At 40.0% G+C, this 27883-nt stretch overlaps 1 protein-coding gene across 1 annotated transcript in view; it reads left to right on the forward strand.

Moving 5' to 3' along the window:
• ESPL1 (extra spindle pole bodies like 1, separase) overlaps window positions 1-27883 on the forward strand; it is a 2570648-nt gene that overhangs the window by 1360315 nt on the left and 1182450 nt on the right. The window contains exon 16 of the mRNA XM_044083892.1: window positions 12812-12968. Coding sequence (XP_043939827.1) covers window positions 12812-12968 — 157 coding nt within the window. The remainder of the gene's footprint in view (window positions 1-12811; window positions 12969-27883) is intronic.

The following is a 27883-nucleotide window of genomic DNA, read 5'->3' on the forward strand; positions in this document are numbered from 1 at the left end:
AGAAGGTGGTCATAACATACTTCTATTCTTATAAATACGAGGAACAAGCAAACTGATAAAAAAACAAATTGAGGTGAGCCAGGTAACACACGACAAGTAGACACAAGTAAATCCAAGTTTAATGGTTAAGCGCTTAAACATTAAACTTGGATTTACTTGCGTCTACCTGTCGTGTGTTACCTGGCTCGCCTCAATTTGTTTTTTATATTTCTATTCTTCCCTTATAAGACCCATTATTGAGTACAATGCCCCTTTCGGCATGTACCTCACAAAGCACATGTAGCAGCTGGAGAGACCACAGAGGTTCCTCACCAGGAGAATCCAGGACCTCAAACACTGACCATACACAGATAGGCCAAAGGCCCTGTCCCTCTACTCAGTCTCCTACAGATTCCTCAGAGGTGACCTGTGTCTGGCATAGAAAGCAATCTCATACCCCGCCTTGATGGAACTGCTGCACATCTGCAAGTCGAGCTCCACTTGAGTAACTTATACGAGCAACCTCAACCTGATCTTTGACATCAGTAGGTGTTGTTGACGGGCCAGATTTGTGTCCCAGAGAATCCTTTTTTTGTGGAATAGACTCCCTTTCCACATCAGAGTAACTCATTAACCCTTTTAAATTGTGACCTGGACAACTGGTTTGCCACGTTATCACAACACGTGCAGATCCTTCTCGAAGAGCTTGCGGCGTGTTATTTTCTGCAGTGAGTATAATTCTCTCCAAATTTTTGTAATAGCCTTTGATATTTTAGTCACCTTTTCCTCCCTTACCTTCATTTCTATTGGATTTGTGTTGCGTTAGGCTTCCTTTTAATTTTCCTTCTGTTCTACATCTGGTAGCTTCAGTACCATTGTTGGTATTTGTGTCCATTATTTCTCCTGTTTCCTTCCTTTAGTGGACATTTCCTTGCCTACCATCATTGGTAGACTTTTCCACAAAAAAGAAAAACTTTTTGTGGATCTACCTTTCCGTACTCAGTGATTATGGCTGGCAAACCCACTGGATTTAAGAAATGCATTTTCTGTAGGCATAAGATCCCCAGTTCCGATAACCACAGGGAATGCGTTTGTCTGGGTGCTGCCCATCTAAATGTTGATTGCACTATATATATATATATATATATATATATATATATATATATATATATATATAGATATATATATATATATATATATATATATATATATATATATAGATATATATATATAGATATATATATATAGATATATATAGATATATATATATATATATATATATATATATAGATATATGTGCTGGTTTTAATTTTAGGGCCCACAGTGATTGATACAATAAGCTATTACTAAAAGGTTTGTTTCCATTCTCTTTCTTTTCAGGGGTTCAAGCCCCAGCAAAAGCATCTAAGACCTCTTCGGAGGCAAGAGAATCTAGGAAGTGGTCTCTAACCTATTCTCCAAAGTTGACTTCTACTTTGGAGCTTTCTACCAAAGTTCAGAAGATGTTGGATCTGACAACTTTGGCTCCAAAGCGGAAACAGGATCTGACACCTTCGAATCCAACAGTGCAGTTGAAGCTTCCTAGGGGCCGGGTCCTCAGGGTTCATTTTGGAACCTCTCTCTCCTCTACTCTATTTTCCTTTCTTACAAGAGACGCTAAGAAGAGTGAGTCTCTGCCCCAGTACACTTCTTCCTCCATCAGGCCCTCCAGGAGACTTTCTGAAGCTGATGTTGATATGATAATGAAGTTCCTCTGAGCTCAGATTCAGGTTGGATTTATCCCATCTCCATGTCCCATCAAATTTATGAGCCTCCCTTCTGTTTCCACACTGTGATTTCTCCTCCTCCTCCGATCCATCCGGGAATTTCAAAGCCTTCAGATCAGAGAACTCCAAGACTGTCGACATCCGATCCAAAGACAGCTAGATTTTTTAATTCCGACTGCGTCCCTGACTTGTCTGGCACCAATTCCTTTGGACCAGAATGAGTCTGTGATCCAAAGTGCCAGGTCCAGGGGACTTGGTTTGATTCTGAGGTTGTTTGGGCCATCCTTGCCCCTTGGAACTTTGGTATCGAACACCTCGGAGCCTACTACCCTTTTGAGGCAAGATCAGGGCATGATAGCATCTGGACTTAAGCTTTGGTATGGACAGCTATGGCTTCTCCTGGTCCTTCTGCCTTCGAGGTGACAGAGTGAGTCTTCTCTCGTCCAAGAGACACTGCTACTCTTTCTTCAGGTAGTACAGCCCTGCCATCATGGGATCCAAGCTCTGATCCTCACAGACATATCACACAAGGACAGCTGGCCCTATCAAGAGAGCAGGCAGTTCCCCTTGAGGACTTCCCCCTCTTTTCGTACACCTCCACAGACCATCCTACTGAGAAGGCCCCCCTACAAGAGAATGTGCAAGAGGATGCACATAGACTTCTGTCCAGGAATCACTCACTGAAAACATTGACTTCAATGAAGGGGAGGGATCCCCAAGGTCTCCAACAGATGTCGTCTTAGGAGACATATTAGAAATCCTCAGACAGAAAGGTGAATGGTCCTCTGACTTTTCCCGGGAAAGGGTATCAGTGTTCCTGGAAGCTTTTGGGTCTTGCTCATTTACGATTTCAGTGTCTTCCCTGGCTGATGAGCTTATAGATCTAATCTCTCACTGGGCATGAAAGGAACCAGATACTGTAGAATTCATCCCCCATCTGGATAAATTCTTTGCCCCTCCTAAGGACAGGCTCCACTGGAGCAAGAGGGTCCCTGTTGATGCCATGGTTGTGGCGCCAGCCACAAAGAAAGTTGACAGAGCTCCTTTATCCATTCCCCAGCAGAGAGTCCAGGATGTTAGACAGATTTTGGAAAGCGCACTTACGCCTCAGTGACATTTTTTCTGTGGGTCACTAAACCACTTGGCACATTTCACCAGACTGCAACTGGATTTGAATGAAGAGTTTTCCAAGTTCCTCTCTGAGTCGGTCTGCCAAGGACCACAAGAGGATTTCTTCACAGCTGGCTACTTTATTTTAGCCATTTCTAATGCATTCTTGAGGTTAATTTCCCTTGCTGCTGAGAGTATCTCGCAGGAGGCAGGTTCAAGCATAGCCATTAAGACATGCAGTGACTTTGCAAAGCCCTTCACGTCTTCATTCATGAGTGCTGTCTTTGATGGTTCATCAGCATTCTCATTTGGCACCACTGTTAAGGAAATGCTTTCCCAGAGTGTGCAGGATGGAGAGACTTTGTCTGCTATAAAGATCCGTTTCTCTACCCCTCAGAAATCCTTTTCCAGGAATCGGCGAGGAGGTAGTAAAATGTGGTTCTGTAAGTCCCAGGGTCCTTTCCAAAACTCTCAAGGGGATATCTCCTTTAGCAGCAGAAGAGGAAGTTCTAATGGAAGACACTGCCCTCTTTGGCAGAGGATGCCTGGAAAATCAGGGTTTCAGAGAGACTTCCTCAGATAAACCCTTTCAGTGCTCCTGAATGGTTGCTTGACTGCTCATCTCTGGAGGCAGTTGTGGGGCACTTGTCTCTGCACCCAGATATCTGGGCATTAATCACAAAAGGTTCTTGGGTGCAGAATGTCATAACCAGAGGTTGCTTCATACCATTTTCATAAGTTCCCCAAACAAAAAGACAAGACTCCTGACATTCCACCCAGTCAGAGGGAAGCAGGAGGTCTAGATGTTAAATAGCTCATATGTTCATAGGTTGGTACTGAGCTATCTGCCCAAAGGCATATATTAGCCCAGCTATGTTGTGTGGTATTCACCGCCCCTTTAGTAGTTCCCTAGACCCTTGTACTAGCAGCTAGTACCCTTGGCCCCTATCCAGTAGTGCTGTTGGTGTGATCCCCTGTGTGAACTTTGTTACCCATCCACTCATCAAGGTTCCTCTTGAAGAGTGATAGTGAGGGGCTCCATCTTGTGTAGATCGGGACCCTGTTCCATAGTAAGGGAAGTCTCTGCGAAGGGAATCTATCCCTCCAGAATGTTCTATTCATTGTTGTGTTGAGGTTTATATCCCTAGAGCGTGTAGCTCGAGTAGATTTGTTTTTTGCCAAGATGGAGTATGTTCAACAATTCTGGGTTGGACATGGCTCTCTACGTTAGACAGAGATCGCCTCTGAGAAATGGAGGTGGAGGGGTGAGGATGTCCAGGGTTATCAGTTTGTGGTCAGATCTGACCAAGGAGGGAGTGATAACGGGTGTGGTACAGTGGGCGCCCATATTTGTGATGGTTAAATCCAATATGTTGTCCCCTCTAGTGGGGGGAACATACTAGTTGTTCAAGGGCATTTGAATTTATAAATTCTATGAATCGCTGAGCATAGGAGTTGGAACATTGGCAGTTCGCCCAGTCTATATCAGGGTAGTTGAAATCACCCAAGATTACGGTGTTGGGTAGGACCTTTATATTTTCCAATGTCTCGAGGAATGCAGAGTGAGCATCTTGGGACATGGTGGGCGATCTATAACCGGCTATGACTTGAAATGTGGTTTTGCCTGCTGATAGTTGCGCATGGATGATCTCTGGGCCATCATGCTGCACTACTAACCTGGAGATATGAGTATCCTTGATGAATATGGATACACCTCCACCCTTTGTACTGCGATCAGGTAACTGAGGCTGGAAGGTATGATATGAATTGTAACCTGGCAGTGCTGGGGTGCTCTCTTGAGCCTTGAACCAGGTTTCCGTCACTGCACAAACATTGATTTTCTCCATGCTGAGGAGAGCCTTGAGTGTGTGCATTTTGAGGTTGAGACTTCTGGCGTTGAGTAGCATTACCCTTAGTTTTTGGTTACCTGTGCTGGTTACGGTGGTTGGTTTGTCTGTCCTTTGAGCCTTGCCTAAAAAAGGCACTATGGGGACGGCAAGAGCCTTGGCCAGTATTCGAAAACCTAGGTGTGACAGGTGCAACCCATCTCTGACAAAACAGCAAGGCTTGTCTATCATGTCATCCCAGGCAGACAGACACTGGATCCCCTTAGAATGACACCAGAAGCTTAGCCAGTTGTTAAAATTGATCAAAAGCTGATAGACAAAGTCATCCAGGAGGTTCATCCAGAACAGACAGGATTCGGAACTTGGTCAAAATTCTTTATTGTGTCAAAAAAAACAGCGGATCTGAATCAATTTGTGAAGTCAAAGTTGTGACTAATCCTAGTTCAATCCATTCTTCCATTTCTGCACAAGGATGATTGGATGTGCTCCATCAAACTTAATGATGCGTACCATCACATCAAGATGAACATAAGATCCTGAAGATTTCTGGGCTTTTGGCTGGGGCCAGTCACTATCGGCTCAGAGTTCTGCCTTTTGATGTCACCACAGCTCCCATGCTGTTTACCAAATGATGACAGTGGTAGCCGCTTTCTTGAGACAGCCAGGATTCCATGTGTTTCCAATACTAGATGCCCCAACCTTGAGAAATTCAGGGACTTACTTGATCGAGTTATTTCAGTCCCTAGGCATCTGTCAACTTTTGCAAGTTAGCTTCAACTTCTTCAGAGCCTGAAGATCCTAGGTGCTAATTTGGAGACTGTCAGCTTCCCTCCCACCAGAGGACAGACCATCAGGTGTCAAGTGGAACAAATTATCTCGCGTCTGCTTCCCCTAGGAGACTGATTCTATAGTTTTGGGGTTGATGGCAGCAGACATAACCTTGCTTCCTATGGCCCAGTTTTATATGCAAATTCTCCAGTGGACTCTAGCTGTTCAGTGGTCAATTTTTTGTTATCCCTTGTCTTCACCAGCCAAGTTCACACAAGTGTGCAAAGACCATCTGCATTAGTGGATTCCTGAAGGCCGCTTCTTTGTTCTTCCACCCCCCAGTAGCCACAGTTACCACAGATGCCTTCCACTTGTAATAGGGAGACATTCTTGGGAAGGATGATCCAAGGCACATGATCCCCAGAAGATACCAATTTACCTATCAATGTCCTAGAGATGCAGTGCTAGCGTTGCAGGCCTTTCAGGATGTCCTCTCCCTCAGGAAGATTGCGATTCAAACCAACATGTCTGTGGTTTGGTTTATCAGCTAACTGGGAGCCCAATCTTATCCTTTTTGTCAAGAGGAAATGAGTGTTGCACTGGTCATTCTCCTCCAAACGTTTTCTTATAGCAATGCACATCTTGGGGAAATCCAGCATACTAACAGATAAACTCAGCAGGTCAATTCTAATGTTTCACAAGTGATCTCTCAATCAGTTAGTGAGTGAGAAGATGATCTTTCAGTGGAACCAACCTTGCTGCAATCTATTTGCCTCTCCCCTTAAGTTACTGCAGGTTCTTTGCCCTAATCCCCCCTCTGGGAGAGATGCTCTAGTCCACATTTGGCCCTCTGGTCTCCTTTACATTTATCCCCTAATATCGCTAACTCTCAAATTCATACAGAAGGCTCTTCATATGAAGCGCATGGTAATCCTCATGCCCAGTTTTGGCCTTGTGTGGTTCCCTTTCCTTTTCGCCTCGCCTTGAATAGCCACCCTGGATAGTAGACCTCAGTCCAGATCTCTCTACGTTCAATGGGCTGGGTCACCTGAACATTACAGCCCTCAAATTAACTGCATAATTTCTCCAATTCCACTGATGGTTAGACAACCCACGCTTTCTTCCCCAGTTTGACAGCTATTGTTATCTCAGAAGGGCTCTACCAGGAAAGTCTACAAAAGTAAATGGAAAAGATTCTCTGCTTGGGCTGTACTGAGAGAATTAGACCCCTTCACTTCCCCCATTTCTGCTGCTCTAGAGTTTTTAACATCTACCTTTCACAAAGGAGCTAGTTTCTCTACTATTAAAGTGCAATTGGCAGCAATATCTAATTTTCATTCAGGGGAAAATTTGTTCTCTCTAGCTTTGTCAAAACTGTGGAAGGCCTTCCTTAAAGGTACCTTTTTGCTTTAACCCTCCAGTGAAGGACCCTACACCACCCCGGGATTTAACAATTGTGCTACAAGCTTTGATTTAGAGTCCTTTTGAACCATTGGCTAGATCTGACTTAATTTTTTTGTCATGGAAAACTGCCTTTCTTGTGGCCATTACATCTGCTAGACGAGTATCTGAGCTCCAGGCTCTCTTCCAAATCCCAATTTTTAATCTTTCACAAAGATATCATTATATTATGAACTAGTCCATCATTCCTGCCTAAAATAACTTCAGAAGCAACTTTTAACTAAACCATTAATTTCCTTGCTTTCTTTCCCAACTTTGCTAATAAAGATTAATACATCCTTTGTCTCTTGTGTGTGTACATAGGCAGCTTCATTTTTATCTACATAGGACAAAATATTTCAGAAAGTCAAGATTGTTTATCTCATTCTCCCCAACAAATTGGGCAAACCAGTTTCTAAAGTTACCTTAGACGGATTATATAGACTGCATATCCTTTGTTTACAATCAACAAGGTTTGTAATTGCCCAGATGCCCTAAAGCACACTCCACCAGAGCCATGGCTACATCATCAGCCTTCTGGTCTAGAACTTCTTTTGACGACATTTGTGCCCCAGGTACTTGGCCTAATGCTCATACTTTTAGTTCTTATTAAAAATTGTAATTGACTTCCAGAAGTCAGAGCTGCTTTTGGTTCCACTGGACTCTGGAATATCCTTCCATGAGGGCAACCCAAGGCTCACATAGCTCGGGACTCTGTCCCATCAGTTGAATGAAAAGGATATCAGAAAGTTATGTACTCACCATAACTATGCATTTGTGTTGCCCATTTTCATTCTTCCTCAGCTTCCCACCCTCCTTCCCCCTTCCCTTTAAATCCTGGTGTGACCTTATGCTTATTGTCTACCTCTCTTCCAGGTTTGATCCCCAGACTTTCTACTAGCCTTCCTTTTGTCTTAGCCCGAGGGTTAGTTCTATATATATTACTTATTGGGCAGCAAACCCGATATGTGGTATTGCAAGGTAACTGGGGCATTTTGGCTAAAGGAAAGAGCTCCAGAGTTGGATCCAAGAGTCTAGTAAATGCAGCCAAGTTGGATCAGAGATCCATCATTTAAAGAATGAAAACAGACAATACAGATGCATAGTTATGGTGAGTATATAACTTTAATATTCAATCTTTCTGCACAAGAATTGTGTATTGGTTGTGTTTGTTGGCACAGTTAGGTACCTTTCAGTTTTTGGGGCTGTTCTAAAGAGAGTAACCCAGGCAACTGTCACTTGACTGGATCTTGATTTTTTGCTTTGATTAAAAAGAACTTGAAGGTGGTGGTGATTGAGAAATTGAAAATATTTCTGCACCAAGCTGTCAGAGTTTATCAGGATAATGGACTAATCCAAAAAAAAATCTTTTTTGCAATCACTTGGGGAAGATAGAAATGCAAAGCTGAATTATCCAGAAACTGAATTGAAGATTTACATCGAATATAATAGTTCTAGAAATTAAGCTTAAATAAACTACATAGGAAAAATGGGAATTGTGGAAACAATACATACAGGGGAGGAATGAGGTTTAAAAGAAGGCAGGACTTAAATTAGCTATGTAATGTTTGACTGAAAATGATTGGGTAGATTATAAGTGATGTATGTTTGCATTTGGGAGTGTCAGTTTGGTTTGTGATTAAGGGTGTTAAAAAATGAAAGGTAAATGGGAATGTAAGAGTAGATTAACATTTTGGGGGGGGGTGTAAGCAAGTACAGTAATGGCAAAACACACTGTACAATGCTGTTTGAAGTAGGATAAATAGCTGCACCAGTGTATTGCAGTAGTACGGAATGGAGCTTGAGTGTTTGATTGTTCTACCTGAGAGTGGGTTAAAGAGAATGTGGAGATACTTTGAGGTTCAGTAGAAGCCACAATATAAAATATAGAGAACTGTGCACTTCATCAACTGTACATAACTGTGTTAGATATTATAGCAAAGTTGATAACAGTTGCAGGCAGTACAGGCCTCTTGGAGGTGGGGTCATGATTAACTGTTAGTGCAGTAATTTTAACCTGTGCTTCTTGGGTTTCAGTTTTGACTCCCATGTTTGTATTACTTAAAAAGATTGTTGAAGTGGAAAACACGCATACTTTTGTGACATTAATGCTTGCTTTTAATGCTTCCACGGTATTGTACCTTTTTACCAGTTTAGGAACTCGATCAAGTCCGTACTTTGAAACTGCAGAGGTGATGTCTTCCTTCCCCTAAAGTGCTTTGACCTTTGAGCTGATACTGAAATGGGACATGGGGCGGAAACATTTTCAGTGGAATGAGAGTGGCGGCTTAGCCTCCTATAAATTATTACAGGAATTATAAATTTAGTTATTCAAGGAAATACTAACACACACAGTTTTTAACTGGCTACTTGTATCCATGCCTTCCCCCAAAAATACAGTATTACATCAAGCTCGTAGCATATCTGCCACCTCATTTCCCAAACTAAACAACCTACTAAAATAAATCATTTCCTCCACAAATATCTAAAATCGCTTAGTTGGAGACTTAATTTGCAGTCTGCTCAGACCCATTTCCAGTAATCCAAATACTCTTCTGGCACAATTCAACCTCACCCAGCTCATATCTCAACCTACTAGACAAAAACTCATGTCTTACCACTGCTTCCCAAATGTATTAGCTAACAAGCCTCCTCTTATCTCAGGCATCACAATCCACACACACTCTTTCAGTGACCACTGCCCTATTTTCATATTCATCATCCATATTTAAACGTGCCTCCAAAGCTCATATCTTTCTGTAATAGATCAGAAAATAACATTAATAAACTTAAATCCACTGCTGTAGACCTGCAAAATTCCTGCGTCCAGTATTCCAAAGACTACACAGACAAAAAAAAAAACAATAACTGGTTAACCTACAAACCTTAAAGCTGTTGTATAACTGAGACAAAGCATGGCATTCTTGAAAGGCACTTCTACCATAAACAGAAAATGCCGTACCCAGATATGCAACCTTGTCAAGCAAAGCAATACATAGTCATAAAAGTTATCTGATGAAACAATACCAAATGAAACTAATAAAATCATCCAGAAACTTCTGGAAAGAGGGTAAACTATCTTACGAGATTAAATGACCTTCTTCATGAATTCCACATCTTTTCAACTTTCTCTCTCTGATTTCCTTTCTCATTTCAGCAACCTTCCTTTCCCTTTCTCCAGCCAGTTTCAGACTGCCTCTGCCACTCTCACTTCTGCTCCAGACATCCCATCATTCTACTTCAGAACCATCACATCTAAGGACATCCACCCTCTGCTCAAACAGATTAAACTTGATAGTCCTGCTGGCACAGATGACCTTCACTCTGTCACTGTTGAGACAAAACCCTACTGAAATGTACACCTGCAAGCTGTGTGTTGCACTTCTGCCTGATAACTGCATAAATGCCATTATAAAGCTTCTCTCCAGGAAGCCCGATCCCTGTAATCCATCAGACTTTTGGACCATTTCTATTCTCCCTACCCTAGGAAAGATTCTGGAATGTTACTTAACTTACAACTAAGAGGAAATCGGCCAGTGCCACTTCCTCTCTCAAAAAGCTGCATGGCATTTGTTCTGGTTGCAGTATATCCACAGCTATCTGGACACTTGAACTCCATTCTTCCTGGAGTAGAGAAAGGTCTAATATTGGAGCCACTTTGACCTCACCAGGGGATTTTGTTGATCACCCAGTTCTCCTAGAGCATATCACTTAAATAGGCATTAGCAATGGCACAATGCCCTGGTTCAAAAGCTACAGCTCTAACTGCTGCTGCTTATTGTATTTCAGCTCATCAACCTCTTCATCATTTCCTCTGCAAAAAGGTGTCCTCCAAGGATCTAATTTGGCATCTCACCTCTGTTTTCTGTATACGTTAAACTTACTTTGACTTACTCCATTGTCATCTCCTGCTTTATGCTGATGGTATGGTCCTATTCTATTCCAGCCACACACACTTCTCTTAAACTTTAACTTTAGGATGATTTTTAATCCCTTTTTTCAGTTGGTCAGTGATCTACTGCTTAACTCTTCTAAAACAAAAGCAATGAATTTTGACACTAGGCAAAAATCTCACTTCTACCTCCAGATATTTAAAAATCGTTGATCTAAGTAACACTGTTGAAAATGTTACTACTTTCAAATATCTAGGGATTTAATTATACCCTTTCCTAAGTTTCCAACTTTACCTGGACTGCACACGCAAAAAAAAGCTCTGTCCTATTCTGAGTTAATAGGATCTCTGTCTTTATTCATACTCTGTAGGAATGTCATGTATAAAAAGCATTTTACTGGGTCAACTAGAATGCGATCTCCCTCTGATTGCTGCATTTGTTAAAAGAAATCATTCAACACACAATCCATCTCAAACACCATATGTAGATGCATCACTATCTCTCTCCAAGAATGAACACCATTACAAAACTAGTGAACAAGCTAACTAGCTGTTTGTGAAACACTTTTCTGACATATTCTACTCACCTCTGAAATATTTAAACTGATCAAGAATGAGACCGTCCACCCCCAAAGCCTCCAGGCTGTTCAGAGATCCAATGCAACCTTAGAAATCTTATTTACTAAGGTCCTCTCCTCCAAACTCCCTAAATTAGGCTTCACTGCACAGGCCATGTTTTCTCTGTGCTTTGTCCCAAACTGACAGTCTCTATTTTCTTAGATAATACCTCTTACCCCATTTCTGATTTGAAATAAAAGCATATTTCAAGACTGAAAAATACAACTGCTATCTCTTCAAATCCTGCAACTTAACCTCTTTCTTCCTTCCTTTTGCATACCTTACTGAGACTACTTTTCATTGTTCTTTCAGCATGCCAACTTTGATTTTCACTCTATATATAATGCATGTGCTGTATATATTGTTTTTTTTAGTCTTTCTCTGTATAATGTATTTTATCTGCTGCCTCTATACCTTCAAGCCAACTCTGATATTCGTTTTGTATGTAATATAGGTATATACTGCATTTCGTTGTTCACTCTTTCTTTATGTAATCTGATGCGTCTGTTGTGTTTACCCTGGGCTGAGACTGAAATGGTTCCAATGGATCAATGCTCTACTCCGGTTAAATTAAAATAAAATTAAAAAGTATACGTTTTTGCATAAAATTGTCCCACTGTATGTAAACTGCTTGAAGGGGCATTCAGGAGGGGGGGAGTTGAGATATTGATGATAAATGTGACATGTTTGTCATTAATGTTGCATGTGTGATATTGAAATATTTTTGAGGTCATGAGTCTCCTGGTAAAAAGTGGTTTGCCCTTTGCAGGTGAGATAAGAGCAAGAAGTTTAAGTAACTGAGGTTGTTTTTCACAAATGAGTGTACAGGGGGATTGGAAGATTGATAAGCAAGCAGGAGGGTGCAGCAGCAGCACAGAAGGTGTACTAGATTCTGTGAGGTGGGAGCGCAGTCCTAGGGCAGATAACTTACTTCACTAGTCTTTGTGCTAATTCTCACCTATGGTCACAGGCTCTGGCTAATGATTCAAAAGATAATGCATAAAGGCAGCAAAATTAGAGTTTTTCATAGGAATTCCATTTAAGGTTCTTTGACAAAATGAGGAGCTTAGTAATCCAGGAAGAACTAAGAATAGATCCACTGATGACCAGGATTGGTATGTGCCAACTGAGGTAGCTTATGCCTCTGTTGAAGTTGGCTGCTGAGCATCAACATCTGGATTTATTAGATATGCCACAGAGAGGAGGCCCTACTGCAGAACTAGGATAAGCTGTAGTGCTGAGGATTAAGTGGTAGGTTTCAAACCCTTGGCTATTAATCACTTAACCAATCACTTAACCATTTTTTGGCCTGTAGAATACAGCTAACCAGTGTTTCAGTGGCATGTATCTAAGACTTGTTACTAAGTTCTAATAACCTTTTCTTTTTAAAGGTTCCAATTTGCTGCAGAAATGGCAAGTATTTTCTGACCTCCTAACCTGTTCACAGAGGCTAGTTTCCTTACTTGGAAGAGTGGGTTGTGTATGTGAAGCAAAAGCATTCTGCCTGGAAGCTCTCAATATTTCCACAAAACTTCATCTTGTAAGGGGGTAAGTAAAATAGAGTTTAAAGATTAGTTTTGTATAGTTAACCTATTTAAAGAACAGCATTCAGGATGAAAATTTCTTGTGGCAAACCCACAATTACTTTAAATTCAGATTTCCTGTGTACACACTTGTCAAGTTTAGACCCATGCTTGTTTCCAAGTTTGACACGTGAGTATGTGTGTAGAGTTGAAAAAATTCATTAAAACCACCCTTCTGCCTCACAAGCCAGATCAGACTAAAATTGTTGCTTATATTTGGTTTTCTAATCACAGTTCAGCTGTAGGAGTTTAACTGCATCCTGATGTGAAATTTCAGAGGCCATCATTGTGTCTCACTCTTAACTTTGACACTTCCATGGATTTACATGTGCATGTGCCTGCCCCAGTTCACCTAGTGTTGTCACAGTAGGAAAGCATACATACGCCCCTTAGTTCCCATTTTTTTTGCCACTTGCATAGTTCATTCCCCCCCCCCACACACACACTTTCCATATGGTTGCTGTAGTCTGTTCTCTTGCATCCTTTTTTCCAGTCACTTTTTAGTTTCCTATATCCCCTCTAACTCCATCCTCATTCTGTTTGCTGTACATAATTGACTATATTCCCCATTTTCTCCACTTACTTTCTATCCCCCATATTTGTATCTTTAAATTCCTCCTTGTATTTGCCAAAACTGGATGAGGAGTAAGTATCCCTAAAAATGTTGAAAAAGGCTGAAAAATCATATATTCCTTGTATTTAACTTATGGACCTCTTCAACTTCTTGCGTTTGAACAATATAAATAGTTCAGTATTTTTCAATTTTACATACATTGCTATCCCCTTACAAGGTACACGTCTTATTTTGGTACTGATTGCTGATGTAGCTTTACAGTCCTAGTAGAGCAGCCTCATGCCACTCAGTCAGTGCTTTTATTTATTAATCATTAACGTCTGTTAAGTGTGCAAATTCAAATGTCACCATCAGCCATTCTTTCCAATTTTAATTCAATATTTGATTTAATATTGTTCATTGAACAAAAATAGTTAAACACTAATTTACAACTAGATTTGAGATCAGGAATTTACTCACTGACCATATTTTATTTTCAATAGAATCTTAATTGAACCACTGACCTCTTGCTTTGTTTGGGAGTCTACTTTGGTTAAATACATGTAGATCTTTGGTATTTTGTTCCATGTCAGAGTACTCTTCAAGCTGTTCTTTTTCTGTGTTCTGTCAGATTTCTGATAGTTTTCACTTACTCATTTTTAAGATCGGTGATTTATCTTTTCCACCCATTTTTTTTTCGTTTTCTAATGTGACGCCTATCCACTGACCCAGCAATCATGGAGCCTCAATCCTCACCACTAACACCAGTGAGGGGCGTCCATATAGGGAAAGGATAATAAATACACACACAGTAAAGTCAATTTCCCTTTAGAGCACACAGAGATTCCAGTCAGTCTGGGGCTGGTTTCTCCCTTTCTCTCCAGGTCCCCAGGAAGACTCCCCACTGGCACAGCTATAGGGTCCAGATCTCAGCCTAGTGGGCAAGCTAAGATCTCCAGCACCTTCTCTGTCCAGTCAGTGCTTCATGTCCCTGCCCCAAGTACCTGACACACACACACACACACACACACACACACACACTTTGAGATGAGTTTATACAACCACACAGACACTCCTGGGGAAGGATGGCACAGGTTCTCCAGCTGTGCCACTTTTACCCAGACTATACGGTAGAAATCGCTGCCACCACCCAGCTAATATTTATCAGCTACTCAAAGCCCCTTATGAAAGGGTATCCACGTATACTGTGCAGTATTATCCAAATGGTAAGTGCAACCAAACAGTCGAGACTTATTTGGAGTGACTTGGTACAGTATTACTATACACATGCAATGTACTCTTAGAGCTTAAATTATCTCTACACAAAACAGTCACAGTTGAAAGGTTTAAAAATATTTAATAATAAATAAAAACACAAAACAATACTTCTTACTACATAGTGCTAGTCAAGAGTTCAAAGATCACAGAGAAATACTTAAAATACAGTAGAAAAGTTCTGATATCACAGGAAAACAAACTAGTTAATCTTCCTATTTCCTAGCTATATCCAAGAGAAAACACAGTTCTAAAACTTACATACAGAACCGGCAGAGTGGTGAGTTTGAATGTTCTCAAGAAAAAATGCACTGAACTCTCTGATTCTCTCTCTTTAAGTTGATAACACAGACCTGCTTCACATAACATAATTCTTCACACTTCTCTGGTGTTCCCAGGCTAACAGAAACTACATTTATTCTTTATACCTGGTCAGAAACCAGAGCAGTAAAGGACATTTATACATGCAAATTCTAGCCATTTACTCTGGCCTCAAAATAATATGCACAATTCCTTCATACAGACGTTTTGACTGAATTTTGACATCAACGACAGTCATGAAATGCTTGACTTAGTTTTCTTACAGCAGAGTGCACTTACATTTTTGCAGTTCAATATCTAATGCAGTATTTTCACATTTAAGAGAATAAGCCTGTAGCTTACATTAATATTTACAATTGACAGAATTATCTACAAAATTCTATCTGGCTAGGCCGGCAGCCTTCACCTATCTTCACATATCTTCCCCCCTGGAGAACTCAAGCTAGTTTTTCAAATCACCCTTGAGAAACTGTGCTTGAGAGGGTTAGGTTTATCTGAGTATACCTTACCCCATTCCCTGACTTGAGAGCCCATCTGCGTTGGCTTTGCTAATCCCACTGTGGTGCTGCACTGACATATATTCTTGCAACCCTAAGCTCCATCTTAGCAACTTGGCATTTTGCTGGCTGACTCTGTTCTTCCTTGTCAGGTCTGTGAGGGGAGCAGCTATGGTAGTATAACTGGGACGAACTTTCTGTAGTACCCTGCTGTCCCTAAGAATGCCCTCACCTGCTTTTTGGTAATGGGTGCAGTCCATACCTGAATGGCTTCTACTTTTACAGGTTCTGGCCTGATCTTACCACTCCCCGCTCTATGTCCCAGATAGGAGACCTCTGCCATACCCACCTGACATTTGCTGGGCTTAATGGTCAACGCTGCCTTCTGTAGTCTGCTGAGCACCTCCCTGACATGTTGAACGTGCTCTTGCCCAGGAATGGCTGTAGATGGCAATATAATCTAGGTAAGCAAGGGCAAACCCTCCTGCTCCTGTTAGGATATGATCTACCAGCCTCTGGAAAGTCACTGGGGTATTTTCCATCCCAAAGGGCATCTTTGTGAACTCTTACAAGCCAAAAGGAGTCACAAAGGTTGACTTCTCTTCAGCACTGGGAGTCAAGGGCACCTGCCAGTAACCCTTGGTAAGATCAGTGGTTGTAAGATACTTAGTCCCACCCAGCTGCATTAGGACCTCGTCTGTCCTAGGTTTGGGCTAAGCATCTAACTCTGTGTGACTTTTTAATTTCCTGTAGTCTACACAGAACCTGGTGCTGCCATCCTTCTTTGGCACCAGCACCACTGGGGACGCTCAGGGACTGTTGGACCCTTGAATTATCCCTAGTTCCAACATCTCCTGTATTTCCTCCCTCAGAGTCTGTCAGACTCTCTCAGGCACCCTGTAAAGGGGTCTGCCTAATAGGCCTTTGAGGTTCTGTATTCACCTGGTGGTGCACCCTGGTTTCCCAATGAACATGTCCCCAAACTCCTGTAACACTGCTTGGATTTCTCGAACCTATGTAGGAGATAGCTGCTGGGACATTGCTACCCCTTCTACTGAGATGTCAGTCCTAGCCTGACTGAGGAGATCAGTCACCAGATCTCCCTCAGATTCCTCCTGCAATCTACTGCAAATGCTCAGCCCAAAGGCCTCCCCTATCATGGTAAAGTTTCATCATGTTAACATGGAACAATTTGTGCCCCTGCCTCCTGCCTAGCAGTTCCACTGTGTAGTTATCATTTACCTTTCTTACCACCTTGTAGAGCCCCTCCCAAGCTGCTTGCAACTTGTTGTGTCTGACAGGAATGAGAACCATTACCTGCTGCCCCAAAGCATACTCTCTAGCTCGAGCATTCCTGTCATACCACACCTTTTTCTGTTGGGCTTCTACCAGGTTCTCCTGGGCCAAACCCATGAGTTCCCTGAGCCTTGTCCTGAGGTTTATGACATATGCCACAACAGACTCCTTGTGAGATTCACACTCGCCTTCCCACTCATTTTGAATTAAATCTAGAGGTTCCACTCACCCTATGCCCATACAGCAGTTCAAAGGCTGAAAAACCTGTGGATTCCTGGGGAACCTCTCTGTAAGCAAGCAGATGGGGCAAATATTTGTCCCACTCCCTCTTAAACTGTCCTGCAAATGCCCGTAGCATGGACTTGATTCTAGAGTTTAACCTCTCAACACCATTAGTCTGGGGATAGTAGGGGATGGTCTTCAGTTGCTTCACCCCACAGGACTTCCACAGACAAGCCAGCAGGTCTGACATGAAATTGGCACCTCTGTCAGTCAGTAATTCTTTTGGGAAACCTACCCTGCTGAAAATCTCTAACAAAGCATTTGCCATCTTTTCTGCCTCAATGGAGGACAAAGCCACTGCTTCAGGGTATCGTGTAGCATAATCCACTACCACTAGGCTGTACTTTTTCCTGTGGAACTTGGGGTACTCAGAGGCCCCACAATATCCATAGCTACACTCTGAAATGGCTCCCCAATCACAGGCAAAGGCATCAGAGGAACTCTCACCTTGTCACCTGCTTTGCTTACCTTTTGGCACTGCTCACAGGTCCTCCAGTACCCTGTTACATCTGTGGAAATTTCAGGCCAGTAGAAGTTCTGTATAATAAGTCTGTACGTTTATGCCTATATGACCTGCAAAGGGAATATCAGGGTCTATGGCTGGAAGCGCTAGACTGTAGGTTCTAGGCACTACCAACTGCTGTATTCTCTCACCTTCTAACCCTCCCTCAGGGGGTCACTGTCTATGCAGTAACCTTTTGTCCCAGTATACAGATTCCACCTTCACTTGAGAATCAGGTGCCTCCCTAGCTACCTGCCTCACACCTTGCAGTGTAGGGTATATGAGAGCTGTGCTTGTTTCAACTCTCTCTCTTTGTAACCTGTTCTCAGCTCCCCTTCCACAGGAAGTCTGGAATCCTCCGACAGTAGTGCCTCACTGTCAGCCTGGGTACTACTACTCGCCTCTATCTTTGCAGTCACTCTGTCCAAGAGAACATCAGTACCCACAAGCAGCTGTGGCTCACCTTTAAGCCTCACTGCTACAGAGTAGCTCCCTCTCTGAAGTAACCACCTCACCAGTCCTGGCTGCAAGTATGCAGTCTGTCTGGGTCTCCCCCAGGCTACCAGACCTACATGCTTGTCTCCTAGCCTGACTGCGTGTAACTGCACAAGCACATGGTACTGCCTCATCCAAATCCTTCCCTATCAGGACATCTGCAGGATAGTAGTTTTGTACTCTTGTTGTCTCAAGATGACCTACTATTGGCATTTTGTCTTTCCCACTTACTGGCGCTCTCACCTTTTGTTCCCCACCTTGTCTTTGTGGACATCTGTATGCCACATGGCCCCACTGGTTGCATTCAAAACATTTAACCCTAAGTCCTGGACGTGTACTTGGACTAGTGGCTTCCCCTGATACTGGAAGATTCTGTCGGGGCAGTCTGTGCTGCCCACAATGGGTTCCTTTAGACCCATGAGCAGTACTGGGGGGCCCTTTCCTGTGGAGGGATGCCCTGCTTGCTAGGTATATGTCTCCCTTCTTCCCCAGCTCATCTGAAGTAGCACATTGTCAATCAGCTAACCAGATCCTCATGTCCTCAGGCAAAGTGCTAAGGGCTTGTTACCTCACCAAAAGGTCTACCAGCCCTTCAGAAGTGGTGACCTGACATCCACTCACCCACCTGTGAAAATAAGTGCTCAGTTCAGCAACATATTCACACAAACTTTAATCTGCCTTGCGTCTGTGCTCACAAAACGTTTTCCTATATGTTTCAGGTGTTAGCTTAAAACATTCTAACAAGCAATGCTTAACAACAGTGTAATTAAAACAGTCAACGTCAGACATTTTAGACAACACAGTTACAGCTTTACCATGGAGTAAGGGGGTCAGGAACCATACCCAGAGCCTTTGGTCCACATCATACTGTTTACATACCCCCTCAAACATATGAATGAAACTATCAAAATTATCCCCCTCTTTAAACTGTGGAATACATTTACTGACCTTTTGTGCTTCTGGGATCCAGTTACTCCCTTCCCCATTACCTCCATGACTCTGGTGAAGAGTCAGCATCTCCCTCTCATGCTGCCTCTGCCTCTCCTTTTCCTCAGCTTCCAGGTATAGCAGTTTCCCATTCTCCTCAGCCTGCAGACATCTCCATCTCTCAGCTGCTTCTTTTTCCAAACACCCGGCCTCCAACTCAAGTCTCTCTAGCTCCAGATGGACTTTTAAGTCCTCTGCAGAAAGGTTGAGCTGTTCATTCTTCGAGGGTGGTACATCTACACTGCCAGTCTGATCGTCATCCTGGTTGCTGTTTTCTGATGTAGTTGTGACCAAAGCTGATATCATGTCTGCCTTAGTCAGGTTTCCATACACCAGTCCCCTAGCCTGGCACATTTCAGTCAACAGACTCCTTGTCAGCTTTCTGTACTCCTCTGCTGACATGCTGCCTGCTCTCCCTGACTAAGCTAACAAAAGAAATAAAACTATTGTGATATTAACTCGAGTATTCACTGCGTAGCTGATTTAGAGTACAAAACACCTTCAGTGATCACTGTACACAAGCTACAGGAATTCACTCTACCCACACCACTGCAAGACGATTAGTATTTGCCAACCAATTAGTATGTGGTGTGGATAACCCACTACTGTCAAACAATTAATATTTGACGCCTGTGCACCAGCCCAGCAATCAAGGTGCCTCAATCCTCACCACTAACACCACTGAGGGGTGTGCATATAGGGAAAGGATAATAAATGCACACAGAGTAAAGTACAATTTCCCTTAAGAGCACAAAAAGATCACAGTCAGTCTGGGGATGGTTTCTCTTTTTCTCTCCAGGTCCCCAATAAGACTCCCCACTGGCAACGCTATAGGGTCCAGATGTCAGCCTAGTGGGCAAGCTGAAACCTCCAGCACCCACTCTGTCCAGCCAGTGCTTCATGTCCCTGCCCAAGTAGCTGACACACACACTTTGAGATAAGAGTTTGTACAACCGCACAGACACCCCTGGGGAAAGCTGGCTCAGGCTCTCCAGCTGTGCAACTTTTACCCAGACTATACGTTAAAATCACTGCCACCATCCAGCTAATATTTATCAGCTACTCAAAGGCCCTTATGAAAGGGGTATTCAATTATACTGTGCAATGTTATCCAAATGGTACGTGCAACCCAACAGTCAAGACTTATTTGGAGTGACTTGGTGCAGTATTACTGTATACATGCAACGTACTCATAGAGCTTAAATTATCTCTTCACAAAACAGCCACAGTTGAAAGGTTTAAAAATATTTAATAGTAAATAATAAAAACACAAAATAATACTTCTTACTACACAGTGCTAGTCAAGAGTTCAGAGATCACAGAGAAATGTTTAAAATAATACAGTAGAAAATTTCTGACATCACAGAAAAACAAACTAGTCTAATCTTCCTATTTCCTAGCTATATCTAATAGAAAACGAAGTTCTAAAATAAACTTATATACAGAACAGGCAAAGTGCTGACTTCAATGTTCTCAAGACAAAATGCACTGAGCTCTCTGAGTCTCTCTCTTTAAATTGATAACATAGAGCTGCTTCACATGACATCATTCTTCACATTTCTCTGCTGTTCCCAGGCTAACAGAAACTACATTTACATTCTTTACACTTGATCAGAAACCAGAGCAATAAAGGATATTTATACATGCAAATTCTAGCCATTAACTCTGGCCTCAAAACAATAGGCAGAATTCCTGCATCCAGAAGTATCTACTCCAAATTTTGACATCAAAGGCAGTCATGAAATGCTTGACTTGGCTTTCTTATAGCAGAGTGCACTGTTACATTTTTGCAGTTCAATATCCAATCCAGTCTTTTCACATTTTCGAGAATAAGCCTGTGGCTTACAGTAATATTTACAAATGACAGAATTATCTACAAAATTCTATCTGGCTAGGCTGGCAGCCTTCGCCTATCTTCACATCTACCGAAACAAGTGAAATGTTGCAACAAAATAAACTGTACTACTACTGCGCTATTTTCTCTTTGCAACAAATGTTAGAGGAAACGCAGTGCAGTGTCACTGAACAGCAATTTCAAGCTTTAATTTGCAAATACAACTTACACTCACATAGATAAATTTAAAAAAACGAAAACTTTTTGTCTATATACAAGCTAAAAATCCAAGAGTTAAGTGCTTTCACCTATCTCACGTAGGCTTCATCAGAACTAATTAACTTTGTATCTCTGTCATTTAAATAACTTTTTTGGCGCCAAATTTCTTTGGTACTTTTAAAGCTGTATGTTCACAATTCCTAACTAAAAATATACAATAGAAATATACAATAAAAATGTATGCAATAACAATAAAAACTTGTAATGAAAATGCAATTAAGGATGTTGGGACAAAATACTAAAAACAATTACATGACTAATGATAACTTTATAATAAGAATAACTTCATAATAAAAATATAATGAAACTTACAATCTTAGCTATATTCCATATTTTCTTTTATCTTTTATTTGATGAGTGGTCAAAATATTTGTTATTAGTAAGTGGACGAAATGATTTGTTTTTTTTTAAAAGAATATTTACCCTTCAATTATAGTAATAAATTATTTAATAAATATTTTAATAAATAAACTATTATATTAATAAGTTACTAAGTTAAAATGTTAATAAATTAAAATGTACGTTAAATTTTTTATATAAATATGTTGTATAAATATGTTAATTACTCTTACAATAACAATGGTTTCAGTGCAATAGTGTCATTCAGACCGGGATCAGTGGCAGCATCTGTATATAGTTGCCACCATATTTCTTTGTAACTCAAAATATCTTTTCTGTTACCTCCTCTTATGTTAATTTTTATATGTTCCAAGATCCTGAACCTGAAACTATGCTCTTCACCATTTTTTTCCACATGCCTATATAAGGCATTGTTAGTATCCTTTCTCCTTACACTATATACATGGTCATAAATCCTCTTTGTAAATGCTCTCTCCGTTTTTCCAATATAATATGCTGTGCATTTTGAACACTTAGCCAAATATATCACATAAGGAGTGTTGCAATTACCTTTGACAAACTTAATAGTTTTATTGATGTTGTCAAGAGTTAACTCTGATTCTTCTATAATTGCCCTACACTGGTTACAATTACCACACCTAGTGGTGGCTCTTAAACTACCTTCTCTTGACCTTCTTTGGTTTGCCATATTCCCAGTTTCTAATATTTTTTTCAAATTATACGCCATTTTATATACTACTAGTGGTCTTTCTCCCAGTACTCCAACCAAGTTGTTGTCCATTTTAAATATCTGCCAGTGGATTTCAATAATTTTCCTTATCTTATTTACATGTGGTGTGTATGGAAGTATACAAGCTCTTTGATATTTATTTAAATTTTTATTTAAATTTATGTTCTTAATACTACCTTGTTTATCCCTTCCTTCAATTACTCCTGAACCACCTAATAGTGGAATGTATTTTGTACCCCATTGTGTAATGACATATTGTCTAACATCCTCCATCATTTTAACATCATACTTCCTTTTCTTAAAAAGTTCTGTAATAAATTTCAGCTCTGCTAACATCTCTTCATATATCAACATCATCCTTGCTGCTCTAATACATTGACCTTTGTATATATTGTATAATTTCTTAGGGTGATTGCTGGTATATTGCAAATAGTCATTAGAAAATGTGTTTTTTCTAAATATGTTAGATTTAAATCCCTTATCATGGGATACAAAGGTGTTAAGATATGCTATACCATTCCTACTGCTTGTATGAGTGAATTTCATAAATTCACTACTACTGTTGATAAAAGTAATGAATTTATTGAAATCTTCTATACTTCCTTTCCATAAAATATAAATGTCATCCAAAAATCTTGTGTAATGTATGACATTTTGGAAAAGATTATTTTTAAATAAAACTTCATCTTCCCAGTTCAACATAACTAAATTTGCAAATATTGGTGCACTTGCAGAGCCCATTGCTACGCCCTTACATTGCTTAAAATATTCCCCCTCAAATAAAACATAATTGTGTTCCAAAATTAATGTCATACATTCCATAATAAGGCATATTTTGTCCCACCCGAAGTTGGTATATCTCCTTATACTGTTACAAAACATGTCTAATCTCTGATTTTTAGGGATGCATGAAAACAAGTCTATAACGTCTATAGTAACGTATAATATATTACTTGTGTCTATTTGTATGGGGTAATTCAAAAGGAAGTCCCAAGAATCTTTGAATAGATGGGGGATATAATTATATATATCCTTTAGCCAGGTGTCAATGGCTACTCCAAAGGGATATGTTTTTGCTTTACTACCAGAAACAATTGGTTGAAACGGGGGGTCATTGATGTTTTTGTGTACCTTTGGAATTCCTACCAATACAGCTAATATTGGATATTGTACCTTTAAAAAATTATAAATTTCATTGTTAATACGATTATCTATCCAAAATTCCTCTAGGTAGGAATCTATCCTTTGGTAGGCAATATTTATTTCATTCAAAGAGACCGATTGGTAGTTACCAGTCTCTGTAAGAAGTGTAAATAGTTTGACTGTATTCCATCCTGTCATAGATCACTGTACCCCCCCCCTTTGTCAGGTTTCATAATGCGTGTATTATGGTCTTTTCTGAGGTTATAGAGCTCATCCCTTCTGTAGTCAAATTGTCCCTGGTTTTTCTCTTTGTATTTTTGTACTTATAAATATCTCTATACACCTGTTTTTCATATAAATCTACTACCGGATTCATATGGGGGACAAAGGTACTTTTTTTCTTTAACTTCCTATCTACTGTGTCCGTGTCTTTGAAACTTTCACCTTCTTTATCCTGAAACATGATAGCTAAATTTAACTTACGAGTGAAAAGTTTCACTTCACTTAAGTGATCCACCAAATCAAATCTCGGTGTAGGGATAAACTTCATTCCTTTGGACAATAATTTGAAGTGAATACTCTCCACTTTAAAGTTAGAATAATTGTATATGTGAAAATTGTCAAAACTGTTAACTACTACTTCCGTATGTATAGTTTTGTTCCCTTTTTCTATTACACCTTCTTTCTTATTCACTTCTATTTTGTCCAACATCATTCCTGGTGGTCTTTTTGTTGTTTGTAACCTCTGTAATAATTTTTTGCCATATTCCCTGTTTTCTTTTTCCAATATTGGGGATTCCAGTTTTTTTGAAAATTTTGTTCATTTCTCCTAATACTTGGAAATCCTTCTCGGTTTTCCTCATAAAATTTATCATCCCCTCTATATAAGTATTCTGTCCACCATAATTACTATTTTGACCATTCTTTTGTACATACATTTTATTTCTCAAATCTACTTTCCATGTGTATACTTTGTTTTCTTTATATTGTAAAATATCTCTCCAATTTTTTACACTTCCTTTCATAAATAGTCTGAGATTTCTTTTCTACTATCGAAAACTGTTTGTTATATAAATTACTCCACTCATCAAATAATAAATCGTTTTCTATTTCAACATTTAATTCCTCTGTTTCTATAATATATTTGGATAATTTTTCATCATTGTATTTTACCAACAAATTCATATATTTAAAACCACACTCGTTAAAAAAAATATTAAATTCATTCGTACATTCATTGGTAATGTCAATACCTAATGGAAGTTTAAAAAAACGCAATCCAACTGGTACAATTTTCAAAGCCAAACATTTGTGCAAATAAGCATTTTCAATTTTTGTATTATTAATCTTATTTAAAACATATAAAAGATAAAAGAAAATATGGAATATAGCTAAGATTGTAAGTTTCATTATATTTTTATTGTGAAGTTATTCTTATTATGAAGTTATCATTAGTCATGTAATTGTTTTTAGTATTTTGTCCCAACATCCTTAATTGCATTTTCATTACAAATTTTTATTGTTATTGCATACATTTTATTGTATATTTTTAGTTAGGAATTGTGAACATACGGCTTTAAAAGTACCAAAGAAATTTGACGCCAAAAAAGTTATTTAAATGACAGAGATACAAAGTTAATTAGTTCTGATGAAGCCTACATAAGATAGGTGAAAGCGCTTAACTCTTGGATTTTTAGCTTGTATATAGTCAAAAAGTTTTCGTTTTTTTAAATTTATCTATGCGAGTGTAAGTTGTATTTGCAAATTAAAGCTTGAAATTGCTGTTCAGCGACACTGCACTGCGTTTCCTCTAACATTTGTTGCAAAGACAAGATAGCACAGTAGTAGTACAGTTTATCTTCACATCTAGTTATAGCTTTCTTAGCCATTGTCAACACTAAAGATAGCAATGCTTTGACCTCTTCAGTACATTATTTTGTTTTACACCAGGTCAACAAAAACCTCTCTAATGATGTTAAATTCTCTTCTAAGTGTAAGACTTGGCATATTCAAGTCATTTCTGTACTGAAGCAACTCAGCATATTGCTGAAATATATGCTACCAAGAATCTCTTCTGAACAATTGAATCTCCTGCATTCGTCTTTGGTATGCAGGAACATTTTTCAAGTCTCCTAGGGGTATAGAATAAATATGCAAACATTCACATTCAAGAACTCTGTATTTTTCAATATAGTTGCATATCTAGGATTAATACATTTCCCTCCACTGTTCATCTGTAATATATCTAATCATTTACTGCATGCTGTTTTTACATTTATACTGTTTGGTCTTCTCAAGTCTAACATTGCCTTATATGCTGTACTTATTTCTCTTTTTTGATCTACCATTTCTTTTCTGGCCTCTGTTGTTGACTCTTCTATTTGTGGTTTTACAATTACTAACTTAAATCCACATATGTTCCTTGAACTGGAATATTAGACCCGTGTATGCAAGTCTGTTTGAATTCAAAAGCCCCAAATTTTGTCTAGCTTGAATCCATTTTATTACCTCATTTCCTTTTATCACCTGCTCCCAAAATATGCTCATGTCTTTATTGCTATGTATGTTATAACTGATTGGTGGTAGTCTATTTTTTCCAATGTCGAACTGCATTTAACATAAAAACGTGCTTAATATATTTATGAATACAAGGCTGTACATAATGTACTCTATTTTTATTTCCTAGATCTGCACAGAATGCCTACATGTGATCAGTCTTTGCCTCATTAGGTACTATGCTTTTTACTTGCTTCCATTCGGGCATATAGGCAGTATCTTGAATCAAATGTATTAATCTATGTTGGGTGGTCCTAGCATGCCTCAAATTCTTTTGAAGTCCCAAATGAGTGTTTTCTCCATAGCACTCATTGCATTTTGTGTCTTGAATCAAATGTATTAATCTATGTTGGGTGGTCCTAGCATGCCTCAAATTCTTTTGAAGTTCCAAATGAGTGTTTTTTTCCATATCACTCATTGCATTTTGTTATCCCAAAGAAACTCCTTAATTTACCTTTTCATATTCTACCATATGTGATCCCTCTGATGCACAAGTTTGACCTGCATGCAGAACTAATGGGACTGAAAACATCTTAACCACTTGTATCCCATTATCAATGATCATAAATAAGTTACCATAATCTTATCATTTAGTAATCGATTTCTTATTTCCTTAGCTGCTTGTTCAGCATCCTGTTTTAGCCAATTTCCCAAATATCTCATCCTATCATGGCCCCATAGTTTGCCACCTCTGTACCAAATCATGTGTTAAGGCACAGTTCATTAGTATAACCTTTGTTATAGCTTCATTTACTTTATGTCCTGTTATACTATATTTGTTTCAGATATAATGTTTACATCAAGTTTTGGATTGGTAACATTTGCAAAAATGACACTCTCATCAGTATTTCTCCATCTATATCTTAACCTGAGCCTGCTCCTGTCCAGCTTCCACCAGATGGCTCTCTTGAGGTGAATGAGAACCCAGAGGACAGTCCAGTATTGCCACTTTTTTTTTCTGCCACATACTTTTCAGAGGCTGGCATGTAACCTACTTTTCTTGCATGTCCTTTGAGGCCTTGCAAACGTCTGTTACAGATAGTGAGGGGGGAGCCACTTCTGATCATCTCCAGGGAAACTTGGGTACCTTGATAGAATCCAGGCAGGGGTCTGAACAATCACATTTTGTTAAGGCGGACATCTCTTTAAAGAAAAGACAGAATTCTAAACTTGTGATGTCAGCTACCTGAGATCCACAAAGAGAATGGCAGGACTTCACTCAGGGTTTGTTCAGTGCTTTGATGGCTCTTGTAAGCCTAATCAGGGTTTTTGGTTCCTGAACCCCTTTAGTCCTCTACCCCCCAAAAGACAAGGGACCCTGAGTCCTAGAATGAGGATTCTGAATATGATGCCACCTATTTAGCCTACTCCTCTCAGTTGCCTTCTCCTTTAGACTACGAGTCGGAGGAATCTGTCAGTTCTTATCCTCCTTTGGATGATCTGTCTTTGGAAATGCTTTCCTGTGTATGATGGAACATTTCAAATGGGATTGCTCTCAGATGATCTGATGCCCAGAAAAGGTATTGTAAGTTATTGCAAATGGACTCTCCTAAACCTTCTGCCTTCCCTCTTGAGTGGCTGCTGTGTTGGATACCTTCTATGCCAGCGGTCCCCACCCACCGGGCCACGGACCAGTACCGGGACCGCCAGGCAAGGAGTGAAACTAAAAAGTGTATGTGTATGAGTGCATTTTGTGTGTGTCTGCATGTGTGAGTGAATGTGTGCATGAAAGAAGAATGCGTGTGAAAGACGAAGAGACTCTGTGTGTGA

Source organism: Protopterus annectens, chromosome 9.part0, assembly GCF_019279795.1.
Source record: "Protopterus annectens isolate FY-2018-M chromosome 9.part0, PAN1.0, whole genome shotgun sequence".
NCBI lineage: Eukaryota > Metazoa > Chordata > Ceratodontiformes > Protopteridae > Protopterus > Protopterus annectens.